At 40.3% G+C, this 15,162-nt stretch overlaps 1 protein-coding gene across 5 annotated transcripts in view; it reads right to left on the reverse strand.

The window, feature by feature from the left end:
* MAGI3 (membrane associated guanylate kinase, WW and PDZ domain containing 3) overlaps positions 1–15,162 on the reverse strand; it is a 298,231-nt gene that overhangs the window by 13,111 nt on the left and 269,958 nt on the right. For all 5 annotated transcript variants that reach the window (XM_036923409.2, XM_036923408.2, XM_036923411.2 and 2 more), the window contains exons 16-18: positions 7,670–7,855; positions 1,544–1,646; positions 168–294 (exon numbers count right to left, since the gene is read on the reverse strand). In XM_036923409.2, coding sequence (XP_036779304.2) covers positions 168–294; positions 1,544–1,646; positions 7,670–7,855 — 416 coding nt within the window. The remainder of the gene's footprint in view (positions 1–167; positions 295–1,543; positions 1,647–7,669; positions 7,856–15,162) is intronic.

Raw genomic sequence — 15,162 nt, forward strand, 5'->3', positions numbered from 1 at the left:
ATTTACATTCTCTCACGGAAGTTAACGGAATGCCAGACACACAGGAGGTCCTCAAGCATTACTAACTTTGAGAACAAATTTATCTGAACTGATTTGCAATAAAAATTTACCAGTGTCAGTGATTCAACAACTGAAAAGAGCAGTCTGCGTCTGGGGGACATGCTTACCTGACTGTGCCGACCGCCCACCACGGAGACCCCTGCAGGCTCCGGCTGGGCCAGGTGCTTGGGGTCAGACCACGAATGTCTGTAAGAAGTGGAGACATCCTTTCCGATTTCACCTTCCAGGGCACTTCTACAAGAGAGAAGTCAGGTCATTTTCTGAACAAAGAAAATGAAACACATTCTACAAGTAAAGGTAGATTAATTAATTTATTTTAAAAAAGCTGACCCTTGCCATTCTCCCTCTGAAAACCTGCTATAAAGACAGACTGTATCTAGAACCACGGTGATGCCAGACAAAAATCTTGTTACCTCCAGCATTAACGCCCGTCAACACCCCCACGTTGTTCTGTTTTGTTTTAAGGGTGTCTCCGTGCAGTTTACATCAAGGAAAGCACCCAAGTAACTGAACCAGAGGGCAGATAAGCTGACCCTCTCTCAGAGAGAACAGCTCCTTTGCCTAGGAAGATGCTGAATTTCTGGAAATCTAGCTTTTGTCTCATGGTTAATATTTTCAACAATGATTTCCTTTTCATAGATGAGATGATTTGAAGCACAGAGAATATAAGTAATTTGTTCAAGAACACACAGCTAGATTAAATAAGCTAATATATATGCTTAGAACAGTGCCTGGCATATTATATTCATTATAGAAATGTTTCTGTTATAATTATTGTTATCCAATCATCATAATGATCACAATGATAAAGTTTTATTTGGGGTTGTATTTCTTTTAAAGTGTATATTCTGAAATATTTACCTTACTTAGCAAAAATATTCAATGTAGAGGCCATTTTTAGGGTAGAACATGTGGGAAAAGCTATAAACTGAATCTTGGAACTTAATGGAGCTGAAGACTGATGTTAAAGACAAGGATATAAATGTTTAGGAAGCAATCCTATCAAGGGGCTGAAACTTCAGGCTTTACTATAGCATCACTATTTTAGGGCTTGGATTAGTTGTTTCTCTTCAAAGTTTTCAGGACTAAAACACAGATAAAGTATTTTTATTTAAGAGGAAAGACATATTGTACAAATACTACTCTGCTCTACTTAGGGCGTCTGGGAAGACAGCAGCCCACGCGGGGCCGGGCCTCCCAGTGAAAGGAGGAGGGCCAAGAGCAGCAGAGCCAGACGCTGCTGCCGCTTTCTGATCCCGCTTGTCAGGCATGACTGGATAATTACGCTGTCCCTGGATGGCGCTGCGAGGAGGGATGAAGGAAATGAGGGGGTGGAGGGGATGGGGAAGGCATCTGAGGGCAGAAAACCCGAGAGTTCCCATTTTGACCTCCCAGCCGGCTTCTGATACTGCGTGGGGCAGGGAGTGGGGGCGGGAGGGGGTGAAGAGAAGAAGAAGAAAACAAAATCTGAGAGCAGCCTCACCTGTGCCCAGGCATGTGGCTGGCCTGTGACTGTCCCATGGGCCTGTGCTGTAGGGCTGGGCTCGGCCTGGCAGAGTTTGTTCCTGATGGTGGACCGTGATGCTCTGTTCAAATGAGAAAACAGCAGAATTAAGAATGGGTACTTAAAAAAAGGTGAAGGCCAAGTGGACCTGTGAAGGTGCGACAGTAACAAACGGACGGTTACAGCTTCACTGACTTCAGCATGAACAGCACTGTTGTCATCGTCTGTAGCTGGAACACTGACTTCTCTCTCTCTGGTTTTTGATACATATTTATGTTTGAAGAGAACCACATTCTTACCATACATGATTTCCCTTTCACCTTTCTTTGGCCCTCACACAACATGAAACTCACAAACGAACATGCAGCCTTGGCTGGAGGACAGAACTCCAAGACCGCCCTTGGAGCCTCCTCTATGGATTTCCAGAGCGCATTCCCCGTGATCGGTCAGCCGCTCTAGGTGACAGAGACAGGTCTCCAGGACGCTGGAATACAGAGGCCGGTCAACAAACCACACACGCATCTTTGAACCTATGTCTTTTAAATCGAAGCAACTGTTCTGCCTGCCACTGAATATCAAAGATAAACATAAAACCATCCCCAGTGTTGACAAATGTTTAGAAAGATTTTATTGCTTCTATTTTCTAAGAGCATAAATATAGGTGAAAAAAGCAACATTTCTGTATCATTCCCACCAGCACCAGACTCCTGTAGTTCCTGGAAGGCAGATTGCATAACTAAGCATAGGAACTGCCTGTATCTAGAATTAGGCAGCAAGTCATGGAGAGGACACTTAAAAGAGATGCTTATGGCTGTTGGATATGCATTTTTTAAGGCTAAAACTTTCTGGTGTTGACCCTGTCCAAATATACATTTATTTGTATATTTGGTATATTGGTAGGATATTTAAAATATCAGAGAGAGGGAGCATAATTTACTGATTCAGACCTGGAGCAAGACTGACAGGGTTTAAGCCTGGCCCCATCATTTACTAGCTGTGTATTCTTGAACAAATTACTTATATTCTCTGTGTTTCAAATCATCTCATCTATAAAAAGGAAATCATAGCTACCTCATGGGATTAAATAAGCTAATATGTATGCTTAGAACAGTGCCTGGCATATTATATTCATTATAGAAATGTTTGTTATAATTATTGTTATCATCATCATAATGATTACAATGATAAAGTCCTATTCGGGGTTGTATTTCTCTTAAGGTGTATATTCTTAAATATTTACCTTACTTAGCAAAAATATTCAATGTAGAGGCCATTTTTAGGGTAGAACATGTGGGAAAAGCTATAAACTGAATCTTGGAATTTAATGGAGCTGAAGACTGATGTTAAAGACAAGGATATAAATGTTTAGGAAGCAATCCTATCAAGGGGCTGAAACTTCAGGCTTTACTATAGCATCACTATTTTAGGGCTTGGATTAGTTGTTTCTCTTCAGAGTTTTCAGGACTAAAAAACAGATAAAGTATTTTTATTTAAGAACTTCCTGCAACTAAAAGCTAGAGAGTACTCTGGAAACACAGCCAAGAGCATAAGAAGTGGCAGGAGGAGGGTAACGGTGACAGTACACAGCCAAGCCCTGGTAGCCCCCGAGGATTAGTAATGCTCTGTGGCTGCTGGGCTTGTGTGTCTATGTGGATTTCAACAACTTGTACCAGATGTAGAGACGTGGGACCCCCCAGTGCAGAACTTATCCAGAGGGTCGCCTTTCCTCCTCCTAGCCATTCCAGGAAGGGAGAGTGGAGCATGAACCTTTTTGAGGGTGACCTGGAAATTTCTTTGTTGCTCTTTTATGTTACTATCATGAATTTATTGATTAGCTTAAGTTACTTACATTGACCTCTTCACTGGTCCCTTTGCCGCTAATCTCATCTTCATTGTGTTCCATGGATTCCAGTCTTTGTACATAAAATGAAATATGCCACTGCCTTGCTTAAAAACTACAGTTGACTTTTTATTGCTGACAATATCCAAATTTGTCACCTGGGCACTTCTGCCTTTCCACTTCATCTCTTATTCAAAAGGTCACCTCTGTGAAATCTTAACCTGGCTCTTTATGCACACTGTGTTCATAGCATTTACCACATTGTATCAGAGCTGGGGGCATACCTGTCTCTCCTGCTAGACCATGAACTCCTTGATTGCAGGAAACACACCTCATTTGTCTTTATACTCCTGTATCCACTGGAAATTCCCAGAAGCCCTTCTACGTTAGCTTACTGGGTAGGTCAATTTCAAGTTACCCACCTCTAAACTTGAGTGCCCATTATAGAGTTGAATTCTCATGTCATTGCAAATTCATGGCTATTATTAAGGGACTGGGAACTGATGGGGAAAAAATACATCTATCAACAAGATGACCAGGAGAGACATGCACCTTTGTACGAATCCAGTTTGGAGAATTTTTTGGCTTCACTAGTTTGGCTACAGCAATGGGTGTATAACTTCAGAAAAGGATATTATAAATAAACTGATCAGTTACAATTTTTCTACATTCTTCTAAGATAAATGGAAAAGAGAACAAAACAATTATGTCAACACTACCAGCGCCTTCTAACATAGTCCTTGGTTGCCCTCTGGCAACTTGTATTCACTCTGAAAAAGGAAATGAACAAGACCTGACAGAAAATTAGAAACCAGTTTTGGAAAATGATACAATTTAAAGGTCTTTACAACAAGAACAACCAGGCATAATCAATGTCTGTTCTATGCTTGAGAGTAGGACACCATGGTAGAGGCCCACAGCGGTGGGGACGCCACGAGGCAGAGAGAGGCCCAAAACACAGATATGTTTGAGAGTTATACCAGATCCCACACTTCACTTAGGAACTTGGTTAACCATTGCCTTGGCAAAATAAGCACAAATATTAAATAGCATCTATAAAAGGGGAAAAAGAGGTTTTGTCTAACCTACTGATAGTGAAAGTGGGGGAGCAGCATGAGATGGGAGGTAATGCAGTTCTAAGGGTGAGTTTGGAAAACCCCCTCAGAGCAATGAATGTTCACTTGACTTGTTAGTGTGGCTGACATTTTAAACCAAACACAATGAAAAATTTGGAAGACTTACAAGCTCCACAAATGGGACTTTTATGGACAGAAGGGACACTTTCTATTTTCCTAAAAATAATAATATTCTCAATGTTTCCATAGTTTTATAAAACTTAAGAGTATACTAAAATCAGGTGTAATCATTGAAATGTGATTTTACATGTCAAATGTAATGTATTTTAAGAGGCTGTGCCTGCATATGAAACAGACTTTTAAGTATGTCAGTGCCAGGAAGTGTCCTTCTACCCTTCCATCTTTCCTAAACACTGACCAGCATTATATAGGAAATTGTAAGAGTATGTCCTGCAGTATCTGGGCAGTATGTCAAAGTGAACTTTAACTTCAAGAAAAATGACTAAGCAGTTTTGGACAACCTCTCAGAGAATATACCATCAGCAATAAAGGTAATTTGGGGGAAAAATTCACTTAGAGAAAGAAGTGGTCTTTGTACTACTATCTCAAGGCTATTAAATGTATGGTATTTGGGTCAGTCAGCAATAAGATGTATAAACATATTGGGAGCAAGCATCTAGAAATTTTAAAACAATTCCACAGAATAATTTTATGTCTGTTATTTTTCATTTAATTTTTTTTATATTTCACAAAAATGTGGTCTGTGATGGATTGGAAAAAGGCCACTGGTCCTTTTCTATAGATTGTTTAAGAAATACTGATCTATACTACTGCTGGTTCCACTACTTCTAGCAGCTCCATCACTACTGCATGCCAAACATGGTAGTACAAGTACACTACATACATCTCAGAACAACCCTACAGTGTTATTTCCTGTGGCACTGAAGCCTGGATTTTTTTTGTGGGTCACAGCACAAATTTATGGATAAAAAGCAGGCCATAGAGATCATGGTAAAAAGGCCAAGATAAAGAAATTTGATCAAATCACATTAAGTAACAATAATCCTTCAAAAACTATTTTTTTACTGAGTACTTACTATGTGCATAATATCGTTTTAGGCCATTGAGATTGACATGATTGAACATGACAAAATCTCTAACTCATGAATCTTATGACTTCATGTTCTACAGGAGGACATGACAATAAACAAACAAATAGTTAAATAATCTCAGGCAGAGATAAGTGCAATGCAGAAAACAAAAGCAGGGTGAGGGACAGAGGAGACGCGGTTGGCAGGGGAGGGTTATCTCTGATACTGTGGCTGGCGAAGGCACAGAGTAGTTGAGGGCATAGATTCTGGAGCCAGGCAGCCTGGTTCAGATATTGGTTCTGCCACTGCTTTTATGACTGTGGGCAAGTTATCAAACTGCTCTGTGTTGATGCTCTCAGTTTCTTTATCTACAGAATAGGAAAATAAGAGCACCTACCTAGGACTTGTGTATTAAATGAGTTAACTGATGTATTTAGGACAATACCTGCCATACATTAAGTGCTTACTAAATATTGTTTCCTTAGGAGGTGGGAATTAGAGATGCAAACGAGGAAGCCGGCCATGAGAGGAGGCGGTGAGACCGCAGCAGCCGTCAGCAGATGAGCATCTCAGGGCATTTACGCAGATTATGTACATTTCACCTTTAATCTTCACAATGATCCTGGAATACGTATTTATTCCCATTCTAGAGATAAAAAAACTGAAGGACAGAAATTTTAAGGGGCTGGTTTAAGGCCATACAATTAGCTAAGAGCCTTACTTTTTCTATTGGGTTTTTATTACCTCTGCTAGGTGCTTCCACAGAGCTGAAAATCTGGATTTTTACTCCATTTCTTCATTCCTTCACTTATTCTTTCATTCAAAAAAATATTTACTGAGTGCCTACTAAGTATCATAACCTATTGATAATATTGTCTTTGTCCTCAAAGAGCAGATGATTTTAATAGGGAGAGAGCTATATATAAGAATAATGCTTAATGATTTACAGAGATAAAGAGTACAAGGGAGTTTAGGGGGAGGAAGCCCATGTACACAGAGGCAATGAGGTCTAGTCAAGAGAGGGCTTGGAAAGAACACTGGGAGGCAAATTTAAAAGGCAGACTGGGAGCAAAATTATAAAACACTTTCTGTTTAGAGAATGGAAGGCACTGGAGGAGCTTTGAATGAGGATTTTAGAAGACTCAACAGAGTCTGGGCAGTGTGGGAATAGACCCGAAAAGGGAAAACAGCCGAAGTTGGGATGTCACAAGGTCCTAGAACTAGAAGGGCCTCAGAAAGCAGCCGGGTGAACTCATGTCCACGCAGAAACACCCACGACAGGATCTTGGATAGAAGGGAGATTTATATAATACCTTAGCTATTAATGTATGAGAGTGGTGCAGCAGGAAGAAAAAAACAAAAGGAAGAATCAAGAATGAAAAGACTTGAAAACTGACTAGATTAGAGGATCTTGGGGGAAAATGGGACGTGAATACACATTATAGTACAAGGAATTTTAATATGACAGACTGGCCCCTTCATAATTGTTTTTGGCTTCTCCTGTTAGTTTTGCAAAATCAGGAAAAATGAGATAAGCATTGTGTAATGGTTATCTTCTAATTCGTAAACAAAGAAATGAACTGGTGTCATTCAAAATGGTTCCTAATTAGGAATTAATTCCTAATGCTCAAAGGCAGCTTTAAAGCAAGGCGATGCCCTATTTAGGGGTCATTCCCACTGCCTGCCTGCCCCCGGGACAGAGCCCTGCCCCCAGGGAAAGGCACATGGGCGTGGGCCTGACCTGACAGGCTTGATGGCAACAGTGACTTTCTGTTCAGAGGATTTCCTCTCACTTAAGCAGACAGAGACTTAAGACATTAAGAAAGTAGTATCTGAAAAGCTTACCAACTCTTTCACTTCTGGGTGTTTGCTTCTCCAGCACATAAATACCACTCCCTAACTGGATTATTTTTCTTGAGCTCCTGACAACTTTGTAATAAATTGTCTTTTAAATTCATTAAGTAGAAAAGGCAAAAAGAAAGTACATACACAGTTCCACCACTGCAGCAACCGCGGGGAAGCTGGAGGAAGCCACTGCCTTCTCAGCCGTGGTGCCCCGCACAGCGCCTTGGGGAGGGCAGGTCTCCTGGGTCCTTACCTTCTTCGGCAATGACTGTTAGCGTGACAGTGACCCCGGCATCTTTGATCAGCTGGACAATGCTGTCATGGGACAGCTCAATGATGGACTGTCCATTCACCGCAGAGATATGATCTCCCACTTTCAGTTTTCCACAGCGATCAGCTGGACTTCCTTCTATGACTCGGCCAATTTTATGAGGAATAACTATGGGAAAAAATCCCCAGGCTTTTTCAGTTATTTGAGAAATCTGTTAGTCCTGGATTTTTTATCATCATTACTTAGAAATTTAACATAAGGACATCAAAGGAATTTCTTTAAAAATATATCAAGAAAAGCACCACATGCAATCATGCAATCATCCTATCCCAATGCAACTATTTTCACATTATTGTCCAACTTTTGCCCACATGCATGGGTACTTTCTAAACAGTTGCAATTATAGCATGCAAACCTCTTTGCTGTTTTCCACTCACCATAAAACTTTCTAATTTTTATACTGTCATCCTAATAATCCTGTTTAAAGGCTACTGACCTCACTGATACTTATGATAATATCTCACAGATGTGATGTGTCCTGTTTTTTTTCCCACTATTTCAGAAACTGCTACAATGACACCATTATCCATTCTGCTGAAGGGACATTCACTCCCAGAAAAAATGTAAATAAATGCAGTTCAGATTCAAGTTTAGTACTCAGAAGTTACTGGTCAGAAACCCAGGTGCAGTGAGATGATTATTACAATGAATCACACACAGTTCTATAGCAAAATTAATCCCTTTTGTTTATGCCTTTAGATTTTTTTAAATTAGAAAAACTGATGGCATTGGAGCATTAAATGTTTAATGTTAAGATTATTTGGCTCATGGATAACATCCTACCTGGAACGCACAAAACTGAGTCTGAGGCATTTGCAAAGACTCTCTGGCAATTCTACGGTATCTCTAGTTCATAAGTCTTTCCTAGACTCTTAAGACACTTTGCTGTTATTAGGGCTTAAAGTGACTTCTCAGACATTCATATGAAGAAACAAATGCTCCTTCTGTGCTCACTGAGAATTCCCTTACCTGGGCCAGGACACTCACCAGGCACTTGGGCTCTTGTTGACTACTAGTTGTTATGTGTAGGGAAATTTATTATTTTAAGATAGCTAGGTGTATGTCAGGGACACTTGATTTATTTGTTTGTTTGTTTGTTTTTATTTTTGCTATCATTAATCTACAATTACATGAAGAACACTATGTTTACCAGGCTCCCCCCCTCACCAAGTACCCCCCCACCCCACTACAGTCACTGTCCATCAGCATAGAAAGATGCTGTATAATCACCACCTGTTTTCTCTGTGTTGCACAGCCCTCCCCATGCCCCCCCACAACACTATACATGCTAATACTAATGCCCCCTTTCTTTTTCCCCGCCCTTATCCCTCCCTTCCCACCCATCCTCCCCAGTGCCTTTCCCTTTGGTAACTGTTAGTCCATTCTTGGGTTCTGTGATTCTGCTGCTGTTTTGTTCCTTCAGTTTTTCTTTGTTCTTATACTCCACATATGAGTGAAATCATTTGGTACTTGTCTTTCTCTGTCAGGGACATTTTAATAGACCTTGCTTTGGATGAGAAGTTATTGTTGGCTGATTTATTTCCCCATTCCTTGACTCTTCTAGGAATATACAGAGAAAGATTTTATCTTAAAATAGAGGAAATCAATGTTGGAAGCAAGAGCATTTTAGCTCTGAATTATATCAAGCACTTATTAGACCATCTTCCTTAAAACAAAGTCATTAGAAAAGCAGCAGGTCAGCACGGGCTGCGTCCTGTGCCAGGCGGAGGGAGCTGGTTCCCCAGCAGGACAGCGGGCGGTGTGTCAGAAACCACGGGGGATCACAATGGCCCTGTGGTGAGCTTCTAGGTCAATACCTTAGTGGTTCTCCTTCTCAGAAAGGATTTCCTTGTACATAATGTTCATTCTAGATTCCCTGAGAAGAAAATCATTCTGCTCCTTGGCACACTGAAAGGGGTCTGCTTAGACTTGGGAAAGCATCAAACAGAATTAACCTCTGAAGTCTCAGTGGTCCCTCATCACGTGAGCAATGTGGTCAAAAGGAATCGTCTCAGTACAGAACTTCCCAAAGGGTTAGTTGTCTGGCTGATGGAAGGTACAGGCAGTCAGATTATTATTGTCTTGGTTTATAGCCATACCACTAAAACAGTTAAACATAGCAAGTGACCAGTAGAAAGATGATTTCTGAATACTCTCTGAATGGGCTCGGAGATTTTCAAGGTAACCCCTTAGGGAGTGCATAGTTAAGGAACAGTCTAGAGTCCTTCCTTGTTTTTGCTGCTATAACAAAGTCTATATAAGCACTTGCCACTAAGCCACTTTTTTCTTCATTCATCTTTGGTTTAAATCTGTCTCTCAGACTGGCTTGCCCAGCTGCTGAGATCACTTTAGTGCTCTTAAAACATTCCTTTTCAGGAAAAGAAAGGACAGGAACTGGAAATGTCCCCTCTCACAGAAATCCTGGAAACGTCCCCTCTCACAGAAATCCTTTGCAACCAGAACTGAAAAGTATATAAGAAAGAGAAACACTAAAACCCTGAAGTACTGGCAAAGCAAATACCAGCCAAGGCCTTTCAGCTTAAAAAGAGGTCTTTCCTAAGTACTCCATTGATTTAGGATGCACACAAAGTGGGTCCAGGGCAACAAGGATGCTGGACCTGGATCCCTGAACTTTCAAAAAGTCAACAGTAGAGAATCTCAGGGTAACTAGTATTAGACATGCTACCAGGAACTTGTGACAAATGTCATGAGAAAATACATTTAACTGGAAGGAAAACATAATCCATGCTGAGCAGAATACCAATCTATACCAAGCCAAGTCCATAAAGAATGATCTGTTGTGACAGACAGGTGTCCTGCCTTTTCACCTGGGCTAATAACTCTTTTACACATCAAGCTTTCTCTGTTGTGCTGTTCACAGCAACTGCTTAGTCTGTGAGTGAAACTCCTCACCCATGCTTACTCCAGGACCCCTCTTCTTTGTATATGACAAGCTTACTCTAGAACCCCTCTTCTATGCATACGAGATAAATGGAGTTGCAAGAAAAATGTTTGCAGAGCTTAGCATTTTGTGAGATTAACAACTAGCATTTTAGTGAAATTATCAGTTCTGGTTTTGCACCATGACTAAAAATCTCAAGTACTTTATATAAAATTCATCGACAACCTAAGCCTATTTTAACCATTCAGGCTGATAATTAATGAGGTGCAAACACTCGTTTCCTGCCACACATTAGCTGCTGCCTGAATCTTACATTTTAATTGGGTTTTCTTTCCCATCTCATTACTCAAGTATTGATAAACTTTTTAAAGTTTCTTTAAAAAAAAATCAAGAGACAGTGACAAACGATTTTATAAATAACGGTGATTATCACAGCAGTGGAAGCTACAACATGCAACAGCACTAACATTTAATGGAGATCCAAGCTACAGGTTTCATGTGCATTCTCTCTTTTAATCCTCAAACTCATATGAGACAGGAAGTGTTATCACCACCCTCATTTCACAGAGGAAAGTGGAGCCCTTGAAGGGCAACTAATTTGCCCAGGATCACATAGCTATTAGAAGACGTAAGTGGGGTTTGAAGCTAAGTTTGTCGGATTACAAACCCCAACCCTTAATGACACTACCTTTACAGATAGCTAACATCTATGGTACTCAAAACCAAACAAATCCCAATTTACACAAAGTGTGAAGATATTTTTTAAAATTTTAAATAAAAATATGCAAATGAATATATTTAATATATATTAAAATGTAATATAAATTATAAAAAACAAATCTAAAAATATGTTAATCCTATTTAAGTAATAAAATTTTTTACCCCATTCCTCTATGTCACTTTGTTTTATGGTGAACACTACTCTCCCCTAATTATAGTAGTGCTAGAAAAGGTTTATCATCAATAAAGTGGTTAGCATCTATCACACTAAGTAATAATCTTTCACTATTTTTGCTAATTTGAATGCCTGGGATTATTGTATTATATTAGAATGATAACATGATTATTTAAAATGGTTGTTTTAGGAAACACAAATTTCAAAAAATATAAAATCCACCTAAAATCTGCTTTCTTTCATTTTTCTGACATAAGCCACATAATCATCCTCACAGCATCAGTGAGAGTTCCAGTTCCAAATGTTACCATAGCAACTGCTTTTGGAAATGGAAAGTGTGTGTGAGCAGTGACCTGATACTATAGGAATAACTAACTCATCCATGTCACTGAATCTTCTTCCTTTACACACTTGCATTCATTTTAGCAAGATTTTTGCAAATTAGTTTGGCTCACAACACTTTCCTGAAAGTGTTTTCTTTTTTAACTAAGGTTTTAGTCACCCTCTAGTCTCAAAGGATCTCACTACCCAAAATATAATCAAATCTACTGGCAAAGGCTAGAGCACATTTTCATGTGGTCAAAGATTTCAATCATTTGAGTTGAAAAATAGTTAACAGACAGGCATGGCACACTATTATCAACTTGTTGATTGACACTTATTTGGATTTTACAATTACATTTAAAGATGACAATTTCTTAGAAACATAAAGACAAGACAAATATTTAATTTGCTGAATCATAGTCCTGTACATACTAGAGGTAAGTCTTCCTTTTTTCAGGAAATGAATTGATTCATTTATCCTTCCCAGAGGAAACTTCTGCTAAACTGGGTTCAGGATATTTAGATTAATTTTTAGAGGTTTAGCCAAAACTTTTAGCTTTCAGTGAAACATATATAAAAGAGAAGAATGCCTCGTATGATTCAAGAAGGTTGCTTTCTAGCTGGAATGTGGCAATTATTATTAAAAAGCAGAAAGACTACATAAAACATATTTGGGTAAAGATTTTTAATCTGTTTTGTTTCTTTTCAACTGTTTGTAGTATTCATTTTTGCATACACAACTTCTCCTAATTAAAAAAAAAACAAACCTATGCCCCCATAGTTTTAAAAATACAGCATTGTCCTTTACCTAAATCTCCTGGGTCATGTCCCTGATATACTGCCACAATACAATGATGCAACTGAGCTACTAAGACTTATTTTATGGAATCTGTGATGATAGACAAAACCTGAAGCCTGGAAGTTTTGGTTCAGATTACCCAATTTTAAAAATAAAATATTCATCATTCTTAAAAGATAATTTTTAAGGGGGCGCTCAAGATGGCAGCATGAGTAGGGTGGCAGAATTCTCCTCCCAAAACCATACATACTTTGAAAATACAGCAAATACAACTATTCCTAAAAGAGGGACCAGAAGATACAGTACAACAGCCAGGCTACATCTACATCTGTGAGAACTCAGCATCTCACAAAAAGGGTTAAGATACAAAGATGTGACCAGGTGGGACCCAAGCACTCCCCCCACCCCAGGCAGGAGGAAAAAAATCAGAGTGGGGAGGCAGTGGAAGCACAGGACTGCTAAATAACCAGCCCTAGTAATCTGAACCTGGAGCACAGACACACATTGCATGGTGTACTGGATATTAGAGGGACAGAAAAGTAAAATCCGAGACAAAGACTGTGAGTGGGTCCCCACAGCCAGCTCCCCTGGGACAAAAGAAAAGTGGGTGTTTTAAAGGCCTGAAAGGGACAAGGGTTTAACAGGTGGGCAAAATTCTCCCGGCACACTGAGCCCAGCAGGCTGAGAATCCTAAGGAACTTCAGGCACCCTAACTGCCCCCCCTGGGTGGCAATGCAGCTCTGAAGCCCCTCATGGTGATAAGCAGCCTGCCGTTCATTCCCCCTCAACTGGCACTGCAACCAAACTGGCTGACCCGCCATTGCTGAGGATGAGCCAGGGAGTAGCCCTGCCCATGGCAACCACGCAGGCTTCTCCCAGCACGCGGCTGACCAGAGCAGACACAGAGGCTGCCCCCTGTGTGCAGCTGCCTGGCACAGAGGAAGCTGGCGTAGGGTCCGGAAGGCATGAAGGGGCGCCCATCTTGCAGGAGAACACATGCCACGTGCCTGCGACTTCCCACAGTGCCCTAGGCCATCCCAAGGGCCACCCCGCCCATGGCAGATCAGGGGATTAAACCAGAAACTACTCCCTGTTTACAGGTAACCGGCACAGACAGTGGAGAAGGGCAAAGTGAACAGCAAGCAGGAAGGGACTCTGTTCTCCCAGCTGACACATGTGCCACTCACTGGCGATCACTTCTATCACCATGAAAAGGCAGAAGAACTGCTTCAGTCCAAAATCACTCAAATGCCAGAGAGAGGGCCTGGCGAGATAGATATAACCAATCTTCCTGGAAAAGAATTCAAAATAAAAGTCATAACCATGCTGAAAGAGCTGCAGAGAAATATACAAGAGCTAAGGGATGAAATCTGGAGGGACATTACAGAAATGAAACAATCATTGGAAGGACTTAAGAGCAGACTGGATGAGGTGCAAGAGACTATTAATGGAATAGAAATCAGAGAACAGGAATACAGAGAAGCTGAGGCAGAGAGAGATTAAAGGATCTCTAGGAATGAAAGAATATTAAGAGAACTGTGTGACCAATCCAAATGGAACAATATTCACATTATAGGGGTACCAGAAGAAGAAGAAGAGAGAAAAAGGGATAGAAAGTGTCTTCGAAGAAATAATTGCTGAAAAGCTCCCCAAGCTGGAGAAGGAAATAGTCTCTCAGACGATGGAAAAGCCCACAGATCTCCCAACACAAGGAATCCAAGGAGGATACCACCAAGACATATAATAATTAAATGGCAAAGATCAAGGACAAGGACAGAGTATTAAAGGCAGCCAGAGAGAGAAAAAAGATCACCAGAAAGGAAAATCCATCAGGCTATCATCAGACTTCTCAGCAGAAACCTTACAGGCCAGAAGAGAATGGCATGATGTATTTAATGCAATGAAACAGAAGGGCCTTGAACCAAGAATACTGTATCCAGCAAGATTATCATTTATATTTGAAGGAGGGATTAAACAATTCCCAGATAAGCAGAAGGTAAGGGAATTTGCCTCCCACAAACCACCTCTACAGGGTATGTTAAAGGGACTGCTCTAGATGGAAGTGCTCCTGAGGATAAATAGCTGTCACCAGAGAAAATAAAATCACAGCAAAGAGAGCAGACCAACCAAATACTAACTAAGGCAAAAAATAAAATCAGCTGTCCACAAAAGCAGTCAAGGGAAACACAAAAGAGTACAGAATAAAACAACTAACATATAAAGAGTGGAGGAGGAGAGTAAGAAGGGAGAAAAATAAAGAACCACCAGACTATATTTATAATAGGTTAATAAGAGAGTTAAGTTAGACAGTTAAATAGTAAAGAAGCTAACTTGGACCTTTGGTAACAATGAATCCAAAGCCTGCAATGGCAATAAGAATATATCTATCGATAATCACCCTAAATGTAAACAGACTGACTGCACCAGTTAAAAGACACAAAGTATAGAATGGATAAAAAAGCAAGACTCATCTATATGCTGCTTACAAGAGACTA

This window comes from Manis pentadactyla, chromosome 4 (assembly GCF_030020395.1).
Source record: "Manis pentadactyla isolate mManPen7 chromosome 4, mManPen7.hap1, whole genome shotgun sequence".
NCBI classification, from domain to species: domain Eukaryota; kingdom Metazoa; phylum Chordata; class Mammalia; order Pholidota; family Manidae; genus Manis; species Manis pentadactyla.